Raw genomic sequence first — 25,093 nt, 5'->3', positions numbered from 1 at the left:
GTGGTTTGTACATTTGAAGGAAAACGCTTAGAATGAAATATTCAGCCGCCGGACGACTAGCGGCATCTATCGCACGACGTGATGGTGATTGTATATGATTTAATAAAATCCTCGTTTTACTCGCTTTAGATTTTCCGGGTTTTCAAAGAAAATGGTTTTAGCAACGTATTTCTGATTTATATTAATACATCGTAAGTACGAGAAACTCGAATTAACATTTAAATGGTTAATAAATAGCTTTTATTACTCTCAAATTCGAAAAATTTCATTTTTCCTCGTTTTAATATTTGCCGTGATTTAGCAACCAAATGTTATAATTACAAATTTCTGATTTAAATTTAAAGTATCGTAGGGACGAGAACGCAAAAATTAGCATTTAGAATCTTAAAAAGCAAACTTAATTACTCGTATACACTCGTAATTTAATTTTTCCGTGGTTTCTCCATTTGCAGGACTAGCGGCATCTATCGCCCGATGCGACGGAGATTGTAGATGATTTAAAAATTCCTCGGTTTACTATATTCCTCGATTTAGCAACCAAATGTTATAATTACGAATTTCAAATTTTATATTTAAAGTATCGTAAAATTAGCATTTAGCTGCTTCATAAACACCCTTAATTACACAAAAATTATAGTAATTTAATTTTTCCGTCGTTTGTTTATCGCACGGCAAAAATTCCTCGTGTATTATTATCCGCGGTTTACTTGCTGGGCGCGGTGTGACCAAGCCCTCATACTACTATTTGGTAGCTTTCCTTCAATTTTCTCGATTTCCTCGTTTTCCGGGTTTTCCTTGTTTTCCTTGTTTTAGTCGTACCCTACCCGTACTACGGTTGTTTTGATATCGGATTAACGATACGCATTTATTTTCATTTTTCACTGCCAACGTAAGTTGTCAACTTGTTGCAAGACCGTATACTAGCCGAGTGCTTCATTTGACAAAAAATCATTAATAAAAATAAAACTACAACTGAAAACGAAAGGGGTAAAATAATATTTTACGTTTCTCGACAACAAGGCTTACCAACACATCAGATTAAAGGGTAACATTCGTGTAATAAAAACTTTAGAAAGTCAATCCAGATTTTTTTCGGATACATTACTTTATAAAGACATGGCAGTTGCTCTAGCATCGCGATTTTCCGTACTCCAAGTTGAGGATGATTTATCAGACTCTGATACTAAAAAGCCGATTAAAAAGGTAAACAATCAGGCAGCTGCTGCACAAGCCAAGAATAAGAAAAAGAAGAAAACCCCAGTGAATGAAGCTGCTCAGGTTGTCTTGTAAAAATACCCTTCCAATAAGTTAAACTGGCGTTTAACCCATATTTCCAAAAATAGCTCCAAAGTATGTTCATTGGAACAGCCAAGCAGAAAAATAAAGCAAATGCCGCAACAGTGCCTAATAAATCCTCCGTTCCAAAACCTAAGGAAGAACAGTGGGAAGAATGGAAACACAGCGATGACCAGGTGCCGCCTTCCCTAAAACTAGTCCTCTTGGCAACTGTAGTTAAATGTCCTTGTTTAATTTTAAAGTTTGTTACCGATGTCTACCAACAAGACTTGGAAAAGGCCCTTTTGTTGAGTAAAATGGAATTGGAAGAAGGAAAAGTAATTCTCTGAAATGATACTATCAAGTAACTGCTTGCTAAGTACAACATCTTTTAGGTTAATGGTACAGATGAAGTTGAGAAAGCAAGTGGGGACCAATCTAAAAAGAAGAAGAAAAGTAGTTCCAAAAAGGAAAAACCAGCCACACTTAGTTTAGAACAGTTCCAAAACCTTTTACCTTCACAAATGGAAGCTGCCCTTACAAATACAACACCTGTATCAAGCGAACCACCCCAAGAACTTAGCAAGACATCTGTTTCGGAAACAGACTTTTTTGATAAACTAGATGAGGATGTAACTAAAATAGTTCAAAAAGAAGATAGGAAGGATGCTTACAAGAGGAATGAGGTGTGGTGTCATATTATATAACTAAACCTTAAGTAATTAACTTTGAGAAGTATTATTTTAGCCTTTCATAGCTGATCATGCTAGGAGTTTGGAGTTAAGGGAAGTTTTAGATCAAAAGGAGAAGATAATTGAGGAATTACAAATTGAAAATGAAGAATTAAAGGTGTGTTAAATATTTTCCACGCGTTTCATAATTAAACTTAATTATTAAATATTGTTTTAGTCTACGCTCAAAGCTGCTAAACAGAGGAATAGAAAGTTGTGTAATATTCTCGCTCAGGGAGAAAGTAATTAATTTTGATTAGCATATTCGGCTAATAGACCCTTAGCTAACACAATTAATTTATAGTTAGTGAGAAAGCTGAAATATTAGTTCAAGTCGAAGAACTTTTACAAATTAAAGATGAATTAGCTAAGGAGGTAATTTTTTAAACGTTGTATTATTTAAATATAAGCTAATACACTAAATTATATTTAATAGGTTAGCAAACTAAGCGTAGCATTGGAACAAGAAAGGTCCAAAGTTCATCAGTTGCAAAGCGATCTCAAAAAACAGGTAATGGTAAAGGACAATTAGAGAGTGAAAGGAAATGTACCTTAAAAGTTTGCAAAAAGTTAACGAACTCTTTAAATTACATTTTTTAACTAAAAACTTGATATTGTATGATCATAGCTATTAATTAAAAATATTGAAAATGTAACTTTTGTGAATTTACTCAATTTTAGGGTGGAAAGAAAGACAGTAAGGAAGTGAAAGGGTCCTAGGAAAAACCTTTATCATCATTGACTTTTGTATAATGTACCTGAAAAACCGCTTTTACATTCTCTAATATCCAGGGATATTTCGAATAGGTTTTTCATTTTTTTTTGGTTTAAAAGTAAATTGATTTAAAAGTGCTTTTTATTTTTTTATTTGTTTTCAAAATTAGTTAATCTAATTTCTTTTAAAAGGAAATACCATTTATTTTGGTTACTAACTTACTACTTCATTTTTTAAATATAAATTTGAAATTTGGGTGAAAAGGCTTTCTTTTTATATTAAGCTTATAATTTCCTTTTACCCAAATAGTTCCACTGGTGTACATTTCTTGTATTATATTGTTTTATTAATAAAAAGTTAAAATAATTATTTTTTGTTTTAATTTTTAGAGTATTGGAGCATGGGGCATCACCTGAAAGGAAATTCACATAACATATTAAGTTATTAGGTATTACTTTAAAGAGTATGTTGAGTAACATAGCAACATCTTCCTTAATACTCATCAACTGAATGTATGAAGAAATAGCTGAAATCATATTCGCCACTGAAAACTATCGCTACGCCCCCCTTGGTTCGCCATTGAAAACTATCACTTCGCCCCCCTTGGTTCGCCATTGAAAACTATCACTTCGCCCCCCTTGGTTCGCCATTGAAACCTAGATAATGTGCTCTTTTTGAGCCGCCCTGTTACAAAAGGGTGTGGAAGACGGCAACCATAAAACCTTTAAACCTTAATTAACGGTTAAAGCAGACGCTGTTAGTTTTCCTCATCCTTATTCGTAAATTTTATTTTATAAATAATTATATAATTTTTGCATCGTTTTGCTTATATTTTGATAAGTTTATTTAAGAAAAACGTTCTTGTGATTTTTTAATTTGTCTGTAGCAGACACTAGATCAGAGCATAGAGACAGTATATATCAGTGATGTTCCTGTTAGATTTAAGAAAGTATTTTCTACCCTAAACAAAACGTACTTTCTGAGGAGCAAACGTACTTTACGTATTTTAGTCGACGCTGCGAGCGCCATCTAGAGTTTTCACACGGAAAAGGCGCCATTTTTTTTAAAATTCAAACGAAATGGCAAGAAATATCTATAAAATAGGCGCGAATTTTAATTTAATTAAAAAGAATAACTCCAATAGCAATTTATAAATGTTTAATACGATAATGAAATAATGAATAATTGAATACAAATTTTTGGCATAATTTCAGGTATCATGTAATTGTTTAGACATAAAGTTCGAATTAAAGATCAGGGGGAATTGCTTTCTTAATCAAACAACGACTCGGCGGCTCCCAGTTAAAACAAGATCTATCTGTTGTGGTTTTTCCAATAAGCTCTTTAGTTAAAATGAGGGAATTACAAGTTTTTGTTGATAACAAATTTCTCTGATCGCTTTTAATTAGTTTGTAGTGTGAAAACACTCTCTCAACGTTAGCACTTGAGTGCGGCAAAGAAATGAGCGCTTTTGAAAAACGAGCGAGTGTAGGGAACATTTGATTTCCTAATGAATTTTTAAATTGGCCAACTTTATTCCAAAATCCCTCTAGTGATTCATCACTATTTCCTAGATTTTGTAAACAATCAAAATTTGGCAGCATTCTCCACTCTTCCTTTAGAGTTTCTAATTCTTTAGCGGAAACTTAGTTGGGAAATTGCGTAGCTAAAGGGACAAGACTCGCTACCTCCCCAGATACGGCGATTTATGGTTACAAACACGATATTTTCGTTAAAAAAAGATCATCGAATGAAAATCGGGATTTAATTTGGGAGCACAGCTCCTCGTAAAACATCGTTAAATCGTTTGGGCAAATTTTTACTTCACAAATCATTATTTCTGCTTTGGTACCGATATAGACGTTTGTGGGAGATTTATTTTTTGGACAAATGTTACTGACGGAAGTTTCATCAACATATTTTTTTGCAAAAAATTTCTCAGCATCGTTTAATCTCTGTGTGCAGTTTTGTGATCCTTGGAGATTCGCTTTGAAAAATAAGGTTCATTTTGTTAATGTGACCTAAAATTTAATTTAAAAAACTGTAGTATAATTTGTTCGTTGGGTTTCTCAATGCATTAAGAATTGTTGCAGCCGAAGCTACTTTGTCCTCTAGGGCAGCCGATTGAAAAAAAAAGTATTAGAGCCGGCCATTGTTCAAGCATTCTAGAAACCACAGCTCCTAAAGAGAGGCAACGCGTTTGGCAAGGTGTTAATAGCTTATGAGGTTCAACTTTCACAAAGTCTTGGAATTCTTTGTATTCCATGATCCGTTTAGCGCTATTTCTAAAGTAGGAATTAGAATCGGACGATTCTGCATCACCTAGTATTTCTTCTTGGAAAACATCGGCAATTATCTGTCTCTTTGGTTTAGTGTATCCGGATACTCCTGGTTCGTCGCAATCGTCACCGTCTGTTTTATTCAATAAGAGCACTTTGGTTGTTTTTGTTTTAGTTTAAATTAAAAATCGATCCATAATTGAACTTTCAAGTAGCTAAACTTTCGTAATAACATTGAACTGCGAATTTAAAGAGAAACTAGCAACAAAATTGAAAACATATGAGCTCAAAAGCTTTGATGCTTTTAGTTTTGGCGTTTGAATTAAAGTGTGGTGGACTGGACTACTAGATTAAGCATATCAGAGTCAAAATGTCAGAGTAGAATTGACTGATGTCACTTGTTAATTACGTATAAGTACATCCTCGAAAGGACCAAAGTTTACCCCACCCCCCCCCCTCACAAAGACCAGAATACCCGGAAATTAGAAAAGAGATAGTAAACTTGACCAACAAATTTTCAGCTGTTCGTGGTAGACAGTATAATAACAAATGGGGGAACCCCTCTCGTTTGGAAAGGTATTGACTTAGTTTCTACTGCATTCCTCTTCCACTCCCCTCATCACATAGCTATTAGCTACTTATATAGGGGAGGATTAGAAGAACTTAACAATCAACAGAAAAAGGCGGGAGAGTGAGGGAAAGTTGGGACACTTCAATAAGAGATAACACATTCTTTTGTAAGATCTTTTATTCCCCGAATCCCCGGCTAGGGCCGAGTTTCCCCATTCTACTACCGGATATTAACTGACCCCCGTTTGATAAGCTTTGAACAACCACCTGGCCACTGCCAAGTGCCACTGGCAGTCTGCCTGTATTTCAGGTGTAATTTTTGTAAACCACCTACTGTGCAACTAACTTTGAATGAGTGAAAAACGGGGAATATTTGGGGTATTTCAATGGTTGACCACTCTTTGCGCGAGAATCGTTTTTATTTATATACGAAAATTTTCATAACGTAATAAAAACCATTCATTTATTCCAAAATTGTATTTTGGCATTGAAAATAATAAAAACGTACTAAATACGTTGAAAAAAATCCAAAGCGTATTTTTGTACTTCAAATTTCAAAACGTACTAAAAAAGTACAATTGTACCGTCCGGAACATCACTGGTATATATCCCTTAGGGATATATACTGTCTTTGATCAGAGGCACTGTCTCAAAGAAGCTAGCGCCGTTACGCCACCTAGACTCGTTTCGGTCGTGACTCGCGAATAGAACGACATAATTTATTCGAATTCAGAGAGCTTTATAGCAGAAAGTGGGTAAACGATTTTGACTACACTTTCAGGCCACAATGCATATGCTTTTAAAAAAATATATATTTTAACAAAATACCTCTAAGTATGACACTAACCTTGTAGCCTTACTCATGCATTTCCTACTACATCCTTTCTTCACCAAAGATAAATCAGTAAAACGACTAACAACTTTGTAACCCAGAAGCTTAACCCCCTTTGTGATTTGAATTTTTCTATTGGTCATCCAAAAGGAGTCAAGAGTTCAAATTCAGTTTTCCAAAAAAAATTGTCTGTTGCATAACCATAGTGCGGCTCAGTGGCGTAGCCAGGATTTTGTTTCGGGGGGTGCACGCCATTGAAAAAAAAGTAAAAAAATAAAAATATTTGTACGTACGACCATACGTTTCGGGGGGGGGCATGTGCCCCTGTGACCCACCCCCTGGCTACGCCACTGACTGCGGCTAAACCAACATTTATCGGCGTGGCGCGGCGTTAATATGAAATTTTGTTTTCATTGTAGGACGTTTTAGCTTAAGACGTTCGCGTAAACACCTAGAAAATAAACTTTCTTTTATTTGCACTACCAAGGTAATAATTGAAATGTAATAAAGAAAGAACTAAATTTTTGCTAAAGCTGCAAAGAGACTGATATCAACGGAAAATCTGGAAGCCCTATTAAAAAATATTATAAACCGCGGCGGCTCGCCGAGAAAACGGTCGGCGTCGGCGTGGTTGTGGTCTATTCAAAATCTTGCTCCAAATTCCCGGAATATCACGTTAACGCAAGTTGGGTTAGATTAGTTCGCGGCGCCTCTACCGAGGGGTGCTATTTAAAAAAACCTTTGGCGTCACTGTGAATAAAGGATGTATTAAAAAAATATTAATGTCATACTTAGAGGTATAATGTTACTTATGCTAGTACCAGAATGAGTCTTTTAGCTGGTATGGAGACACGTAGCGACTCAACCGCTGCAAACAATAAATCACAATGATTACGTAACTCATGGTAAAGTGGTTTTTTCCAAAAAAAACTATCCTATTTTAGTGGAAATTATCAACTTAAATGGAATAATTATAACCGTTATTTTTTCGGGGCGTCGTCGTTCTCCCCCCCCCCCCTTCCCACAAAAGGTTCCAATATTTAACGCTCCCTCGAGTCCCTCATATGATTTATAGCGAGGTCATTCCTAACATTGTAGGATTTTTTAGTAACGATCGAACTCATTGGAAGTTCTTAAAAGTAAACCCATAAGTGTATAATATTGTATCATAAGTGTGACACTTCCTCTTCTTCACATGCAAAAGTTTTTCTGAGAGCTATTCACACGACAGACTGCATTACGGGCTTCATCACGGTTTTGGGTCCACTCGCTCGCGTCACACGCAGCCTTTGACAGCGCCTCGCTAGGGGGAGATTTTCTTCTTTTGATGACGTCACTTTGTTACTAGCTCTCAGTAAAATATTCTACAAAGTGACAAACTTTTTATGAAACAATAATATAGATTTCTGGTAAACCCTACTAAATCTGGAGCGTTTCTCGTGCTGGGCTCCCCCTTCCAACCCCCAAGTGGGTTTGTTGCTTTATCGTGTAGCATTCCTGTCCTGAGAAGATTTGGCTAATTTTCATTGTCGCTTTTGCCTAGTGTATTTAATTCTTAGTCACTAAGGCTGCGCGCAATATATCATATGTGTAACGAGTCTAAAAAAATTGCGGAAACGGCAGTTCCGTTTCAATGATACAGTCTCGGCGGAACTATGAAAATATTATCATTGCGCGAAATATTAGAGAGCTATAACGTCTTCAAAAATGGCCTATGGAGCGTTTAGAGTCGAGGGTTACCCAACTTTATACCCTGATAACAAATCTCCAGTCTTCGAGGATATATTGGTCTACGGAATTATATTTTGTTTCTGTATTTTGGGTTTCTCGTTTTTGGTGGTTATCCCCGGAGTTCGAGGCATACAGCGGTTGTACGTTACCATTCGAATCTTTACGAGCCTCTTCATTGGCGCTTTCATTCTTGGTAAGATGTCTTAGTCTTTTACATAGCTAGAAAGGGACACATGGGCACATGTCTCTTCCCCTCCACGAAATGTGTGGTTGTATGAACAAAATGATTAATGTGCTAGTTACCCACTCCCCGAACAAAAATCTGGGCTACACCATTGCCTTGAACACGAGTAACATATGCTTAACGAAGGTGTTGATAAAATAATATTTTCGTAGTTTCAAATTTTGGACAGGAGTTTGAAGTAGCCCGATTGAAACACACAATGACGCAGTACAAGGCCTTCACGCACAAAGAAATAAACGCCTCTATAACTGTTAAGATTGGTCTGAGGAGCGTCAACATCACCCTGTTGGGTCTTCCTCGAAAGCAACTGAATGAAACTATCAACTACAACGAACGATTTTCTTGGGAGTGGGCCCAGGGACGGAATGGTTTTGGACCCCAAGGTAAGGAAGGTGCCAAGGAAGACTTTACCATGAAATAAACTAAACTATACGCCCAAAAACCATTAGCTGGAAGAATACAACGCGAATTTCGAGCAGCCCAAGTGAAGGGTCTTCCTTATCCCATACTATGGATCGCCGAGTACTTCACTTTCGACGGGGAAGGTATGAGATATGGACGACACTACAGAACCGCTGGATGGTACTCGCACATTATGTTATGGTAAAGTTTGCATTGAACTTCCAAGTAATTACCACGAACAATTATAAATATGTTAAACAGGTTAGCCTTTTCTCTATGGGCCCTTTCTAATATACTCTTCATGATGGTCGTTCGATACGGCGCTTTCTACTTATTCCTGACCGGTTGTTCTCTTTTGATCGCCAACATTCTGTTCGCAAGTATTCGAAACTTTCTACCCCTCAAAATACCCTTCGAGGGCGGTGTTTTAGAGTTTCAATACGGATGGTCATTCTACTTAACTCTACTTACCGGTAAAGCGCCGGTTCAAACCCACAATACTCACAGTCGCACTAGGCAGGTTTAACTTAGAGTTGTGCTAATGCGGAACGGCGGGGTACAAATACATGACTCTATGTACACTAGGCCATAGCCGAGGTTAGATCGGTTTGATTGCCAGTTTTGACCAATGAAATTTATAGAAACTCGCTATGAAACCTAGTTGTTTCAAGCAATAGTGTGACTGTGATTTTATTTGAAACAAGCAACTGAAATTTAGTTTTCGTTACAGGACTCTTATGCGTGTGTCTGGGAATTGCCATTTTCATTCTGGACCACAGGGAGCCCGACTTTATCGCTACCTTTTTCGGATTGGACGTTTTACAAGATTACGAGGAATTCTACGCAGGTAACCCCATGAACATCGGTTCTAAATAAGCCATGGGTAAAAAGAATATTTATATCGCAGACCCCCAGGACCTCAAACCCAAACGAGATAAGGATGTGCACGAGATAAGCGATAATAACAGGAGTCAAGAAATACCCCAAGAACATCCGGTGGGTTTTAACGTTCCTGAGAGAGATGTTACTAGGAATTGTTTCGTAAATTTTTTTATTGCAACACAGGACGTTTACGGACTACGGAAACGGACGTTCTCCGAACGTCTCCAGCGGAAACCGACTCGTGGCCCCGCCAGTGCCGCCACATCTTCGGGAAATCCACCCGCGGTTCCACCTAGGGGCAAAATGTTTGCCAATCCTACCTACGACGAAGGTGACCCCGTTTACGAAAATATTGCTTTGCACAGGTTGTTTTTTTAGAGGGAAAATTTATAAAAAAAAAATTAACACGTTTCGTTCCATCCAAAGGTGCGATCCCATAGGAGAAGAGGATGAATCACCTGATAACAGACCTGGAAATGAAGATTACACTACAGTATTGGTTGCCTAAAAACCCACACAAGACAAATTTCCATTGATAAATTTACAAGATTCACAAAATTTTACTAATAAAATAATTCTTAAAAAAAAATTTATTACAAAATATTTTAATGATCATGAATACAATATGGCGCATTTGGGCTCAGGAACTGTATTATAACACCCAAAAATAATTCACCACACAGTTTTTTTATCATAACAACCAATTCTTACCCCTTAGAGATCAAGCCATCATTAGAATAGACATAAGGGGATGTGTAGTACTTTAGGGGTAACTTTATTGTAAACAGACTGCTTACAAAGCACATTCCCCATATGCATTTCCAAGTGCCTGCTTAACTGTTTAATATTGAAAAATATTTAACACAAGAATTTCACTTATTTTCCTAAATTTTAATAACACAAATTTTTGTGCATAAAAAAGGATAATTTCGGCCAAATATTTTAAGAAATCTAAGATATATATTTATTAAACAAACCAGTGCTATCTTAGCCGTAAACATGAATTAATAGATTGAAATTATTCTCTTTTTTCAACACAATGGAATGTGAAGTAAATAAAAAAAAATGGAAGACCGAGTCTCAAAAATGATCTTAGAATACCATCATAGGATCTACTGGATTAGCCTTATCCTGAGATATATATTATATACATTAACAATGAGGCACTCTTAGGTTACTTTTAGACTAACGGAGTAGGATGGACAAAAGGGTTCTAAACTTTTAATGACAAAATCCAAATCTGCGGATTTCAACCACTTAAATTAAAGACTTAAAACCGGAGATAAATTAACTTCTCTACGAATGTAGAAAAGAATGTAAGCTTTGCTCTTGGCTACCGTCTCGGGATCACTCGGGGTTACGGTACTGTCGTTAAAATGATGCCAACAACCTTCGTGAGTGCCATAGGCTGTATAATGTCCTGAACCCGCACTTAATTATAAAAATCACTTAAGTGTCTTTGAAAATTTAATTTTTATTAAGTAGTTCTTACCCCGAACCATGATGAACTATCACAGCTGCTAGATCATACAGCGTGCTCCCACCAGAGCTCCCTCGAGTTCCATGCTTGAAAATAAGCATTAAATTTAATTTTTATCGTATAAGATTTTAATGATGTTTTAAACTTACCATATTTTCTAAAAGGAACCTACTCATATCAAGCCCTTCAAGGGGAAATTCAACGTAATTATCTAATTTGATACGAAAATAATTACTCCAGCGGAAACGTTTTAAGTGAAGGCATAGAACCTGGAAGGAATTATAAATACCCATTACAAATGCAACACCAAAAATGGCACCCCACAATGCAAACCTTACATTTGGTAGTCTTCTAACCCAAAACTGTTTAGTTGACGGTTGTTTCGTTTTACAAGTGTGACAATGGTATAACTCAGTTTCCGTTAATTCTTCTAACTCGGTAAAGCTACTCAAACAATCTGTATAAGAAGTTATAAGTAATTAGCCATATTTTAACTAAACTAATCCAATCCAATTCACGAAATATAAAATAACCACTTAAGGATCTTAACCTAAGAGATGACAAGATTTTGGGTCACTGTCTCTTGATCTTGAAGGCCTCTGATCACTCGTATTAGACTGAGGAATGTCCAAGGATAAATCTGTGGATTATTTATTTCCATAAATGAGGATTTCAAATAAAATCAAAATATATTTCCCTCATACCCAAAAATGGATCGTGTTTCTTCGAGTTAGTTCCACAAACTAAACAAGTCACTTCGTTTTGGAGGACACCCCCAAAAATAGTAGTAACAATAGTAGATTGGCTTTTTGGACCTAAAATTATTTGAGCCCCGTTAGTGGAGGTATACGACAGAATGTTCAGAAGTTCAGTATGCAGCCGATCTAGCATGTATCGTAAGAATTCGTGAGCATCCTGTTGTTGATATCCTCGAAAACGAGGTACTACTTTCCATACAACATGGAACAAGGACTCAGGGCTAATAGCGGATTTGCTTCCCTCCCACAAAGAAATGAGCGTTTTTCTTAACTCTTCGGCTAATAAACTATTATGTTTAGATTAATTTTCTTAAATTTCAGGTTAGAAAAATAAAAAAATATAATTTTTACATATCATCTTCTTCACTACTGTTACTCCTAGTCACGTAAGATCGGTTAGATCCCATGTATTTTTTCCCATTTTTATAGAGTTTAGGGTCTAAGGCTGGCAGTTTTTTAAAATAACCACAGAACTGCTCGATATTACTGAAATTAACGCATTTTGTATTAATATAAACTTATCATATTAAAGATTAGTTGGAAACAAATACCTAAGTGATTGTAATACGGCATTCATGAAGCAAGTATTACCCAAATTTCTCAAACCAGCAACTTTAGCTTTGCAATAGTCACTTTGGTTCTATTTCAAAATAGATATAATTAAATTAAATGTATAACTTCATACAAAACAACATAATCTTCTAACTTTTTTGGATTTTTTATCTTTATTTTCTTGAGAACTAAGTTTCGTTTTACGCTTTCTCTGAGGGTACTGTCTTGGCAGCCTGTTGAGAAATTACTTTAATATTGAAGTTCACAAATTTTTATTTGATTCAATTATACTCGGTTAAAGACTTAATGTGTTGCCTGAGTTGACTAATGTGATTTGTTTTGGTGTCATTTATAATAAAATCATCACAGAGGTAGCTGAGAATGATAATTAAATTTTAAAAATTTGCAGTACAAATTAATAACCAATAAATTGAAATTACCAATAAGGAGCTAAATTATCAGATTCCATACAGACTGAATGTTGTTCTTTCGTAAAATGCTCTTCAGCGTGTCCATTGACATATCTTAACAAAACTCACGTTAAGTTAATTTCCAAATGTTGCATGATTTTTAATAATTAATACCTTCCACAGTTAATAACTCCACAAGTAATACAAATCCATGGGCTATTTTTTTCTTTACAAACTGAGGTGATACATAAATGGTCTTTGTTATTAGAGTTTTCTTTCAGAGGTGTCCCCCATGGACCATTGTCAGTCTTTTGACCAATCTTGGTCTACAGGGTCCCCCAAAAGATTTCAGAAAGGAAAATTACCAGAACAACAAAATGTTTCCGATTTATCGAAATTTTTATCTTTCTTTAAAACAATTTTCGTGATTTTCGCCGCTTCGTTCAAATGGGGGCATTCCATTCTACTTAATTAACTAATTTTCAAATTCATTAAAAAAAGATTTCCATATTTTCCTATCCTGGGATTACCGTGCCGTCACTCTTAGCTGACTATTAGCAGTAACATCTTGGGCTGTTTGACCACGGGGTCAAAACATGGAATCATACTATAAAAGGGGGGGGGGGAGGGGCGGTGAGAGAGAAAACTTCAAAGCTTGGTCAAAAAGGAAAAAATTATTCCCCCATTTTTAAATCCTCTCGTGGCTCACTAGAGCCATCTTACGTATAAAATCTGAACCTTGAATCGCGCGAAAATCGATTACCAAGTCAGCAAATTTTGAATATTTTTTAATTGTAATTTCTTTAATTTTGTTTAAGGTCTGCCTTTTCTGTACCTTTTCATTATGGACCATTCTACCTATTCCCGTATTTTATCACTCAAGTACACTAGAGACGAGTACGGCATTTTTAGCCTAGATGATAAATATTCGCGACCGAAACGAGTCTAGGTGGTGTAACGGCGCTAGCTTCTCTGAGGTATGATCTCGCGTCTGCTACAGACAAATTAAAAAGTCTTAAGAACGAATTTTTTTAAATAAAATATAAAAATATAAGCAAACGATGCAAAAATTGTATTCAAATTAAAATATCATTATGTCAAATAGGGGAGCGTAGGGTTATGTGTAACTGCGTATACCTTTCGAGTGTAAACTTTCATTTAAAATAGAGTGCCAGCAGCTTGAAACCCTGCGACGTCACCAATGTTAAATGTCCATTGAGAAAAAACGTGAGTTTTCATGACAACCACTACGGAAGCTACGGCTGTGACGTCACTAACTTTTAAAAACGCATCAACTGCTAGCACTCTATTGTAAAACATTACTGAATACCTTTTCATCTAAACCTTAATTTATTTTACAACATCATTTGCATAAATTATTTAATCGGTTAAATAGTGAAAACTAATAAAAGTCGAAAAAAAAAGAATGATTCCAGTCAGTTTTCAAGGAACAAAATATCGAATTAAGCAGTTATTATTTAAATTTATTTTCGAAAAGGATATTTATTTAATTATAATTCGCCCCGTAACTAATTACGAATTTAAATCTGGGTTAGAAGTCAAATAATTTTTGGCGAATGTAGTTTGCAGTGAAATATCATCTCCAGCGAGAGACGTTCGGCTGGGAGTGTTGGCATACTCCTGTAATCCAGCTACTTGGAGGCCAGGATCGGTGGACGATTTGAGGTTGGGAGTCCTGTGACCCGTTGACCTGTGTCGATCGGGCGTCCGCACTAAGCCCGGCGTCAATATGGTGACCTCGGGGTAACCCGTGGGTCACCAGGTTGCTCTAAAGAGGAGCGTACCGGCCCAGGGCAGCAATGCAGCAAGCAAAAGCTCCCGCACCGCGCAGTAGTGGGATAGCGCCTGTGAGTAGGCGAAGGTGTCATAGCCCAGCCGACACAATCGAACACGATTCTTTTGAACAAAATTACTTTTTATTCTAATTATTTATTTCACACTTTATATGCCCTTGTAACAAACATTTTTGTACCTGCAATAGATAGCCACTTTTTCTTTCTACAAAATTAACTTAATGCGCAACAGCGGATTGGTAATCGTAAAACAGCACGTTTTCAACATTTAATACTACTTGTAAATAATTATAATTATAATTGTAACCGTAACTTGGTAAATAGTGGAAGTTTTGTGAAATTAATAATAAAATTCTCCCACAGTGAAAAAATAAAAAAAGACGAAAACTGGCACTTTAAACTTTTTAAACATTATTTACTTTACAAGACGCTGGAATGGAATAATGTAAAAAATGTTAAAACTGGAATTATTAACGTGGAATATGAATAGCATAGAATCGGAATAACGTGGAAAATTTAAAAACCAGAAAAACGTGAAATCGATAACATGGAATGTACCAAACTTTCCCTTGTTGTGTAAAGTACTATAATAATAATAGCAAAAGTTACATAATTAAAAAAGTTTGACAAACCCTGCACTTTCGTATGCTAAAGGATTAATGAATGCTCGACTCGAGACTACCACATAAAAGACTATTTATTGTCGCCTTTCTGGATCTTTTTTTAGTCTATGGTATTATATCGTAGGTAGATGGCGATAGCATCTCCACAGAACGACGAAAAATCAAAAAATACATTAAGTTTGACCAGTGCTACTTAGTTCCTCCGTTCCTCACTACGAGGCGTTATTTGTTGGTTTTAACTTCTTTTCCTCTCCAAGGCATACTTTCAGTCTATTCTCCCCCCCAACTTGTATTTCGCTAGTAACATTCCTTAAAGGGCAACGCAAGTGGCCATGTAGGGGGGTGCTTGATTTGGAACTAGGTTTTCTTCTACAAGTCGTAAGTTGGTTTTCCAAGGTGGATTTTATACCGCGCGGAAGCCACGTGGTGCAATTTCGCTCTCATTCGCGAATTTTTTGATTTTCTTATATAATTGGAATGCATGGATTTTGCTACCGCATAAGAACCGCGAAAGGCGCATTTATACAAAATAAATTCGGCAAATATGGTTCTGCTTTTTTACAGAGGGAAAGGTTATGGCAGATAGCGCATGCACAGTCGTCCTTATTATCTATAAGATAATTTATCCCCTGCATGACCACTTGCGTTGCCCTTTAAGAAATAGGTCCGATTGACACACTTTTGGTAATTATGTCACTTTTGATAATAGTTATTTTGAAAAGATATAGATGGCGGCGCGGTTATTGAAACTAGCTCAATAAGTTATCATTGAAATTTTCCTCTAAGGAAATGTTATACAGAGGCATATTTACGAGTGATTATGTGGCATATGGTCACACTGAGTAGCTGATAACTATCGATTTAAGTTAAATCGCAATGTATATAATGCTGAACAGCGGGAGCTATATTACCTTCGCTCATAAAATATATGCCAAATTGCAAAACTATTTAGTTTATGGGACTGCAATATTTAAATACGCCGGGAAATATTTTAACACCGCATTTGATATATTCGGAAGGGTCTGCAAAGCTGAAAAATACCTTTATAAAAATAGTTAATTTTAGTTATAAGTTGATGAGTTTTTGGAACTTAAAAGATCATAAACATTAAAAAATGTAGCTCATATTACCACGAAAGATAGGAATTTAATCAGCTAGGCCAGGCTAGGCTAATGCAAATATGACCTAAAATTATTTTCTCTAAATTTCTCGAAAATGTAATATTTTGATTTCCTCCCTTAAAAATACTGTAGGACAATGAAGTTATGCATAAAATTAAAGCGTAGATTAAAAGCTATTCAGAAATGTCTTACGGTCACTCTGGATGGATGGTATACGCCGTTAATTAAGTAAAACCCCAAAAAAAAATTAAAAAAATTGTTTAAAAAAGTAACGATTCTAACCGTTCTATTTAGAAAATTTCCCTCGCGATATTTGAAATTTAAGACATGTGTTACTACAATTCTAAAATTGTTTTAATATATTTCGTTTTATTCAATGAAATATTTGAGGGTACTAGAAACAACTCGTGAAAAAAAAGAAAGTATTTATATTTAGGGACAATGACAATGTTGAGAGGATTGCGGGCATCATGGGCTAATTTACCTGAACAAGAGAAGGGGAAGGTAAAACGTCATTGGCGTGTACTTCAATCGAGTCCGAAGACGTACGGTTTACAGATCTAATGAGATACTGATCTGATTTGTTTATTTTTATGGGAAGGAGTTCATACTTTTCGAGCATGAGGGGGATTGGGAGCCTCGCCAAATAATCGTCTTAACATATATTGTTATTCTCCCTAACTATAAATAAATAATTTTCGCTTAAAAATGACGAGATAAATGAAGAAAACATTTTCCTCGGGCGGGAAGTTAAAACTTTCCGTAATTTGATCATCTCGGCAACTTCTATAGATTGGAGTAAATCAGTAAATTTTGCTTTTGTATCAAAATACACTTGTAATTTACTGTAGCTTCGTCGAAAAATTTCATAAAGAAAAAATAGGTAAATCTGGACAGTTTGTGGTTTCAAAAAAATCGGGAGTGCTGAGGGCTCCTCTTCTTCACCGGAGCAACTTGATTTGACCCAAGAAACTTCAGATTTAGCTATCATTTTATGCATACTTTACGTTAAAATCAAGCCATAGTTACATAAGTTGTCTATTTGAAGTGGAATGATTCATAATTTACCGCTCTTTGACATAAAAAAATATCTATCCAATACTGAAGTTCCCACGTACACCATAAACGAAGTTGGCACTGTCTACAATTTCCATTTTCCAGGTACAATCAATCCCTTTCGGAAGACAATTTTCGTTTAAGAGAGTCCACTGGACCCGGACCCCTCATCAATTTTTTCGACGAGTCCAGGACTCTTCCCTCTTTCTTCGCCCCCATTGTTTAGATTTATATGTTCTTTAATCTCTCTTTATTCCTCCATATTATATTCGAAAATAAATGGTACCTAATAAAATTTTTATTGTAATTATAAAAGAGACAGTCAGTAATCGAGCTACAGCATCAAAGTTTACATATTTTCATATATAATCGTGATCGGGTAAATTAAAATGCTCGTAAATATTATCACAATTAATTTAACCATAAAAGTCTTCATTCCAAACCGATGGAGCTTAATTTTTTTTCTACTTTTATACATTTTAATAAAGCAAAATTTTGGTCTTCAATGGCACTGTTACCAGTGGCGGACTGGGTCTAATATTTTGGGCTGCCAGAAGACAAAGGGCCCCAGCTTTAACGACTATAACGCTATCATGGTTGAGGGGCCCACTTCATGAACGGTCCGTGGGGCCCACCTGCCATCGGGCAGGTTCACTCTATGGCCACTGACTGTTACAATTACTGTGCCTAATGGAATACAGAGCAAGACTATTAATTATGGACTAATAATTTCCATACTTCGTTAGTCTTAGACTAACGAAGTATGGAAATTATTCCCGACACGGGCCACACCTGTTTAAGTTAGAAGCAAAAGTAAATAGGGGGAGAAAGTCTGGCACTTTGGTCCAACCGCACGACGTCTTATTTGAGGGGAAAATTTTTGGGCTTCGGAAATGACTTCCCCCTCGCCTCTTTACAGGGACACAAAGGTATCGGTTGTACTCTGCCACGATGAAAAATAGTTATCTATAAAATACGTGAATATTAAACTTTTGCTTTCGATAGTTTGGTTAATTTAATTCCTAAATAAAGTAGATATATGATAGAAACTAAAATGCGACATTTTAAAAATAATAACACGACTTTTGAAAAGAAATAAACCGTAACTAGAAAAATGCTCACTTAAATCGTGGAGAGCGTGGCGCCATCTAAGAGCAGAGATCGGGACTAATTGGTATATCTACGATGTTAAGGCCTAACAATTTGCAAGTTTAACTGAAATAATAGATATAGCTACGAGCTTTTTTTGTTTATTTTACAATTGATATAGTAATTATTAATTAAAATCAACCGTTATCGAAGGAAATAATGGTCAGCATTTGACAGAGAGACTATTTGAAATCGCGAGGCGGTGACATTTTTATCTTGAGCGCGGACCGGAATACAACAAATGCACTACTTCGCGCGTAATGTGCTATCCTCATTGGTTAGAAATATCACGTGATCACTAGCTCTTTAAAAAGGGTGTCAAGCATGGTGGAAGGTAAAATCTGAAGGCAGTGATATACTTTCTCCCCCTATTTACTTTTGGTTAGAAGAGGTTTTTCCCTGGTAGGACCAAGTTTTCCAAATTTTTCTTTGGTCATTGTCAATTTCTATAGGCCTCACAGATAGGGGAGCTCTAGCTCCGTGGGGAGAGCTGAAATAGTGGCGGTCAGTATACACTATACAGTGATTTCAGTATCACGTGACACGACGTCACCTATGCTTTTTCCCGTAGAGAAAAAATCCTGCACAAAATGGCGGCCATTGCCAAAGCTACGAACTGAAACTACTCTAAACAGATGTTTCAAAGAGAAAAATAATTCAACTTTTTATTTAATTCTCGAAATTTTCCCTCTTTTTACACAGCTAACGATATAATTTGAGGGAGTCCCGTGGACTCTTTACCCCCTTCTAAAGACATTTTTTAAGGAGTCCCATGATTTTTTCAGGGGTTTTTAACGCGTGGACTGTCTGTCGGTTACTCACCGAAGTCATCGGCTGAAAGACTGGAATTGTTAATTAACTTCGTTGGTTTTTCAAGGTCGTTAAAAATGTTAAGTAATGGCGGGGTACATATGAAATGTGTGAGAAACGTCCTTAAAAAGGCAAGACAGGATACGTTGATTGGATCTCAGCGGCACTTTGATCCACGTGACATCCTGTGCCCAATTAATTAGTCTGTCGCGACACAGATATGCTGCAGTCAAAGTCAAAATTTATTATTTCTCCAGAGTACTACCATACAGTGTAATTTTGACTTGAATTAATTGAGGCATACCTTATTGAAAAGTTAACTATTTACGCTGTCCATTATCGAGAAACGATATGCGAAAATTTAACAAAATCGAATTTGCTGGGAATCTTTAAAAGGAAATCTGCCAAAGTATCGGGCCTTGCTTATTATAAAAAGGAACGATTGATAGAACACCATAGTTCAGTGAGCAATTAGTTCATTATAATTTATCCAAATAAAGGTTAATTCTAATCACGATTACACTGATAATCAAGATATAAAATCTGCCAAAATGTTGTCATCTCTGAGAATAAAACAACGCCCCAATGATCAAAGACCAACTAGTTTCAAAGCTTATGTTGATTTAAAGTTACTGGGAGCGGAACCAACTACTATGGAAAAAGACGAGGTATAAAGAGAAATGCTGAAGAAAATTGGGAATTTGAAGATTTATTAGTTTTTAATTTATTTAAAATTGTTGAATATCTTTTCATTCTTCATTTAATAATCCGTAGTGATGTTAAAAATAATTAAAATTAAACTTTTAAAAATATTTTAGCTTGACCAGCCAGAAGGTAGTAACATTCAACTTACACCAAATCTATTGCCTGGAGAAGTAGTAATAGCTAGTGCTGAAAATGTGCTCAAATATAGCACATTCAGCGAGTTTAAAACCGGTATATCAGGGGTATTATTTTGTACAAACTTCAAACTAAGTTTTGTAACTGCTTCCCAACATCCATATAGTCTGGTACGCAATTCAATTTCGATTGCTTGTCAAATTCACTTACTTACATTAGATATAATTTACTAGCATCATCAAAATTTTCTATTGGGTGAAAATGATATTTGTCTTATAAATATTGATTCTATATACCAAGGTATTTATATTTACATAATTATCACTTTGGTAAATTATCTAACGACATTATTCTCATAGTTATAAGTGGTAGGAGGAAAAAACTTCTACCGGGCTCAAATCAAAGTTATCCTATTGAGATTATAGAAGTTCATTGTAGGGTAAGAATTTTAATTTTGGTTTGAGTGGAGAATATCACCATTAATTTATATGTTTCAAGTTTCACATTAATGCAGTTTTATTATATACTTTGACTTTTTTGTAAAATGGTTTTCAAACTTTAGGATTTTAGAATTATGACATTCAGTTTCAAATTTTCGCCAACGAATAGGGATAGATGGGTATATTGGAAAAAAAAATTCATTAAAACTTAAAAGTCCATTACTAAAGTAATATGTCTCTTTCAGTTGGTTAATGCAATACTGCATCATGCTTTTGCGCCTAAAGTGAATTTATTATTTGCCTTTGATTATTTAAGACACACAACTCCTGGACATAGTAATAAAAATACTTCAACTGTACTGAAAATATTTGCTTATATTTTTTCTTGACTTTAGATTTGTTCAATTCAAGAAATTTTACAGCATTCACTAAACAATCGGATTGGGTTAAAGAAATGAAAAGAACAGGGTGTCAAAAGGGGTGGAGAGTAACTCTGGCTAATGAAATGTTTGGAATATCTAGATGGTAGTTCAATTAAAAATATATTAAATATGTTGAAATCTTAATCAAATTTAATTTTCAGTTTACCAGAAGCTTTTGTTATACCAGCTGTCTTGTTGGATAAGGACCTATTTAACGCAGCACCGTCATTTTTTGAGAGTAGAGTTTTGGTATAATATTAATTATTTTGGTATTTTTTAGTTTATACCAAATTGAGGATTAATAATTATTTGAATAATTCAAAGTCCTGGAGTTGGGGGAATCACGCTGGGCAGACGTTAACTAGAATGGCCTCGTTAGATGTAAATATAATAGATGCCCAACAACAGACAAAGTAAAATTTTCAAAACTAATATAATTTCTGAGAATCTTAATCTTAATTAATTTTATAGATTACACAATGCTGTAGAACAAGTACATTTTGAGAAACTAAAACCTGTAGTTTTGGATTTGGATGTAGAATGTTGTAGGACAAAGGATGTCCAAGCTAGTTTCCTAAAGCTAAAGGAGATTCTAATGCCATGTATTATTTTCAAAGACTGGAAAATCTGTTAAATAGCTAAATACAATTTATTATCTTAGCTTCAGCTAATGAGTTTTGGGAACAAGACGGAACCTTCTATAGCATTTTAGAAAGTTCCCGGTGGTTTGAATACGTGTCAAAGTGTCTTAAAGCTACCAAAAAGTGTTGTTTAGAACTTGAAAGGGGAAATGCATCAGTTATCATTATGGGTAAGATTTTTGAGTTATTGGATTATTGCTAATTTAACAACTAAGAGGCAATTCTATCTTTTTATTTCAGAACAAGAAGGGAGAGATTTAAATTGTCTAATAGCATCGTTAACCCAATTGATTTTGGACCCATTCTTTAGAACGCAAGAGGGGTTTGAGACTCTGATTCAAAAAGAATGGATTTCAATGGGGCATCCTTTCCCTCATCGGTTGGGGCATATAAGAGATGTCGAGGATGAGGAGGTGGGAAATTTAATTTTAGGATTTAAAATTAATCCAATAATTATTTATCCCTCTCTCGCACCCTTTAGGCACCCGTGTTTTTACTATTTTTGGACTGTGTATGGCAATTAACTCAACAATTTCCCTCGTCATTTGAATTTTGCGAAACTTATTTGACAACAGTGTGGGACAGTACCCACGTCAGCATTTTTGAAACGTTTTCATTCAACTCTGTACAACAGAGGAAGGACTTGTTAAAAAATCACAGTTTACCCAGGGTTTGGGATTGGTCAATGCAGTATTCCCAACAAGACACGATACTTTTCCGTAATCCTCTTTATCTGCTCAGAAATTACGCTAATAGTGAGAAGGATGAAAACCATATCAGACCTCAATCTTTGGGAGCGAAAGCCAGCCCCATCATTGTGCAGAGTTTAAATGAACCTAAAAACGACATATTTGAAAATTTGACAGATTTTGAGGATTCTATTTTAGGCCTTAACATGTGGCAGCAAATGTACTTCAGATGGGTACCATTATGCAATGTAGTAGGAGGGGGAGCTCCTATTATTTACCTACAAAATTTGGCGCTAGTCGAAGACATCAAGTTTCTGTCTCACAAGCTTAAATCCTTAACTTCGAAACAGTCTCAAAAAGTAAAGTTACGACATCGAAGAAGCATGTCAGACGATTTTTGCATCACAGTTGAAAATGACACCCGAAGAATTCAAGATAAAAATGCGTTAATTACGTCAGCTTTTCCATTTTCGCCTATTGGACCAGCTGAATGGAGGAAATTTAACGTTCCTGCCAGTTCTTATCTATGTGTGAGTTACGGTAGTGTTGAAGAGGAACAAGATGATTGATTGTAACCAATAAATCAGTGCCTTACATAACTTAAAAGGGACTAATGACAACCAAAAGTAAAGAACCTTTTCCCAATTTTGGCTGCATTTTCGCTAATCTAATGACAATGGTAGCTCAACCTATTCAGCCCTTAGAAAGTTCGCCATTTTTTGAATGTATATTTGCATAAAAAAGTTTTAATACATTTGTAAAACATTAATAGCATAAAACTGGAAAAAAGCTAAAAATTTGTACTTTTTGAGCTTATTTTTGGTAGATTGAATAGCATGACATGTACAGTTAGATTCTAAATATGGTATTAATGCCTTATGTAAAAATTATAAATGGACAAAGTATTATTCCATTTAACTTCTTAAGTTAAAATATTCAAAGTTAATTTATAATGATTCCACAAATTACATTTAAAATAATGTAATGGTACAACTTATTGCTTTCTTTTTCCGTTGAGTTAATTATATTTAAAAATACCAAATTCAATGGTTCTGGCAAGAAAATCTTACTCTTTTTGTCTTTCAATTTTTGTTATGCTTTTCATTCTTTGTTTTATTACACTTGCTTACCCATAAAATATAAATTTTAAAGCTCATACTTTTCCATTGAGAATTTATAATATCACGAAACCGGTAACTTTAAAAAATTACTCGATGAGATAATATTTTTTAAACATGAAAGAAATAGCTAGTCATGACATCAACTTCCATTTTATTTTGAAATTTTTATATATAAATTGTAACCGAGATGGAGGTGTTTTACCATTAAACAAAAATGTTAATTTATTATTGCTCGGGTTACTTTTGTACATTCCATTTATCAATTATAATTTTTAGTAATCTAGTTTGCGGAAGTGAAATTAAATTGGTTATTAATTCGGGACTGCACTGTAAACATTTAGAAGAAAGGCTGATTTCCGTCGCTTGGGCCAAACGATCCAAAGATAACTGAATATTTTTGTGATTAACAAATTTTTTCAATATTTCAGTTAGATTCATTATGTAAAACTGAGGTACAACCATATATGTTAGAGGGTTTAATGGTTCATGTTGGGAAAACCCCACAATAGTTTCTAAGATTGCTAAATGCAGTTGAGAAAATAACAGGTTATCTGTATTATCATTATTAGATAATGGTGAAAGAACACACCATTGTAGTAATCCAGGTAATGGGGTACTGGGTACAGATGTCTTTTGTAGTGAAGCCATTTTTAGGGGTGCAAAGCATAGAAAAGGGGATGCTTCTAGCCACTCCAAGGCCAATTCAGTTATATTATGGGAGGGTGGTTTTTTAAAGGGTTCATACATAATAGTCAAACAAGATAAAAAACTTGAACAAAATAGCGGGGCAAGTAGTGGTATTGTTCCTAAATTTGCAGAAAGCAATGGCATTAATAAAAAGTAGTCTTTAACAATGATTTCTGTTATATGCAATGCATGTTCTGATTTGCAATCTGACATTTGCATCCACATGCCCATATAATGTAGTATATTCGGACTAACATCAGCCAGAGCTAAAGAGACCAGTTTGGTCAATATGGATAGTCTCGTTTCACTCAATATTTTTCCAGGCATGAACAAGTACAAGAAAACGTAACTCAAATTCTGAGGGTCATTTTTAGAATCTGAGAAATAAGATTTTAGTTTTTCCAAAACTTGTAATTCCTTCACAGGGGGTAATCTCCGTTTATTTCCCCTACGATCAATTTCAAGAAAGACAAATTCCTAGTGAAAACCAATAATTATTAAGTGTCTCTATCAGGGGAATACTTATTATTAGTTATAAAATACCTCTGTAATATTATTTAACAAATCTAGTTGTGGGCTTGTCTGCATGGCTTCATTAATGCACAGTTTTTCTAATATTCTTAGCGCTTCAGTAATAGAATCCGGAAATTCTAATTTCCTTAAAAACTTCAATTCATTCATCTTAAATTAATGTAAATAATCTTTAAATTTTTTCTATAAATTGAAATAGACTTATTAGAGAAAGAGTCTCAACTACTGCCATAGTTCAGTTCAGTTCGATTTGGTCATAAGTGCCATCTAGTGTACATCACAATATTT

General features: G+C 35.2%; 5 protein-coding genes and 1 non-coding gene across 7 annotated transcripts; 4 read left to right on the top strand and 2 right to left on the bottom strand.

Moving 5' to 3' along the window:
• Positions 1–829: 829 nt before the first annotated feature.
• On the top strand, positions 830–3,023 carry LOC149922397 (G kinase-anchoring protein 1-A-like). Of its 2 annotated transcripts, XM_090162766.1 has the most exons (10): positions 830–1,045; positions 1,115–1,278; positions 1,344–1,472; positions 1,539–1,613; positions 1,671–1,961; positions 2,023–2,124; positions 2,185–2,248; positions 2,311–2,381; positions 2,443–2,517; positions 2,688–3,023. In XM_090162766.1, exons 2-10 carry the CDS (start codon positions 1,117–1,119, stop codon positions 2,724–2,726), a joined length of 1,008 nt encoding a protein of 335 aa, XP_090018892.1. In that variant the 5' UTR covers positions 830–1,045; positions 1,115–1,116; the 3' UTR covers positions 2,727–3,023. The 2 variants fall into 2 exon arrangements, with proteins under 2 accessions (XP_090018892.1, XP_090018891.1); XM_090162765.1 differs by having other exon boundaries at positions 830–1,278.
• A 5,086-nt stretch (positions 3,024–8,109) lies between these two features.
• On the top strand, positions 8,110–10,223 carry LOC149922396 (dual oxidase maturation factor 1-like). Its single transcript, XM_090162289.1, has 8 exons — positions 8,110–8,326; positions 8,530–8,760; positions 8,827–8,980; positions 9,041–9,252; positions 9,510–9,626; positions 9,687–9,775; positions 9,845–10,026; positions 10,088–10,223. The coding sequence occupies exons 1-8, from the start codon at positions 8,110–8,112 to the stop codon at positions 10,167–10,169; spliced, it is 1,284 nt and encodes a 427-aa protein (XP_090018415.1). The 3' UTR covers positions 10,170–10,223.
• A 58-nt stretch (positions 10,224–10,281) lies between these two features.
• LOC149922395 (ubiquitin carboxyl-terminal hydrolase 3-like) lies at positions 10,282–13,463 on the bottom strand. The gene is made up of 13 exons (XM_090163829.1): positions 13,227–13,463; positions 13,036–13,096; positions 12,892–12,975; positions 12,743–12,826; positions 12,606–12,684; positions 12,451–12,539; positions 12,251–12,385; positions 11,846–12,186; positions 11,692–11,781; positions 11,480–11,598; positions 11,291–11,410; positions 11,154–11,227; positions 10,282–11,092 (listed from the first exon to the last, which is right to left on the bottom strand). The coding sequence occupies exons 1-13, from the start codon at positions 13,321–13,323 to the stop codon at positions 10,924–10,926; spliced, it is 1,542 nt and encodes a 513-aa protein (XP_090019955.1). The 5' UTR covers positions 13,324–13,463; the 3' UTR covers positions 10,282–10,923.
• A 1,018-nt stretch (positions 13,464–14,481) lies between these two features.
• On the top strand, positions 14,482–14,782 carry LOC149922394 (signal recognition particle RNA). Its single transcript, XR_016477507.1, has one exon.
• A 4,715-nt stretch (positions 14,783–19,497) lies between these two features.
• Positions 19,498–23,768, top strand: LOC149922393 (myotubularin-related protein 10-B). Its single transcript, XM_090163043.1, has 14 exons — positions 19,498–19,897; positions 19,969–20,102; positions 20,253–20,444; positions 20,508–20,574; positions 20,634–20,713; positions 20,837–20,893; positions 20,960–21,050; positions 21,110–21,239; positions 21,298–21,385; positions 21,461–21,549; positions 21,608–21,738; positions 21,798–21,947; positions 22,018–22,190; positions 22,259–23,768. The coding sequence occupies exons 2-14, from the start codon at positions 19,986–19,988 to the stop codon at positions 23,033–23,035; spliced, it is 2,142 nt and encodes a 713-aa protein (XP_090019169.1). The 5' UTR covers positions 19,498–19,897; positions 19,969–19,985; the 3' UTR covers positions 23,036–23,768.
• LOC149922392 (integrator complex subunit 15) lies at positions 23,721–25,044 on the bottom strand. The gene is made up of 2 exons (XM_090163044.1): positions 24,818–25,044; positions 23,721–24,751 (listed from the first exon to the last, which is right to left on the bottom strand). Exons 1-2 carry the CDS (start codon positions 24,953–24,955, stop codon positions 23,825–23,827), a joined length of 1,065 nt encoding a protein of 354 aa, XP_090019170.1. The 5' UTR covers positions 24,956–25,044; the 3' UTR covers positions 23,721–23,824.
• Positions 25,045–25,093: the final 49 nt, after the last annotated feature.

This window comes from Leiobunum rupestre, chromosome 11, assembly GCF_980474605.1.
Source record: "Leiobunum rupestre chromosome 11, qqLeiRupe1.1.hap1, whole genome shotgun sequence".
Classification (NCBI taxonomy): domain Eukaryota; kingdom Metazoa; phylum Arthropoda; class Arachnida; order Opiliones; family Sclerosomatidae; genus Leiobunum; species Leiobunum rupestre.
The sequence above is the reverse complement of the archived record's forward strand: the minus strand, read 5'-3'. Positions and strand labels throughout refer to the sequence as shown.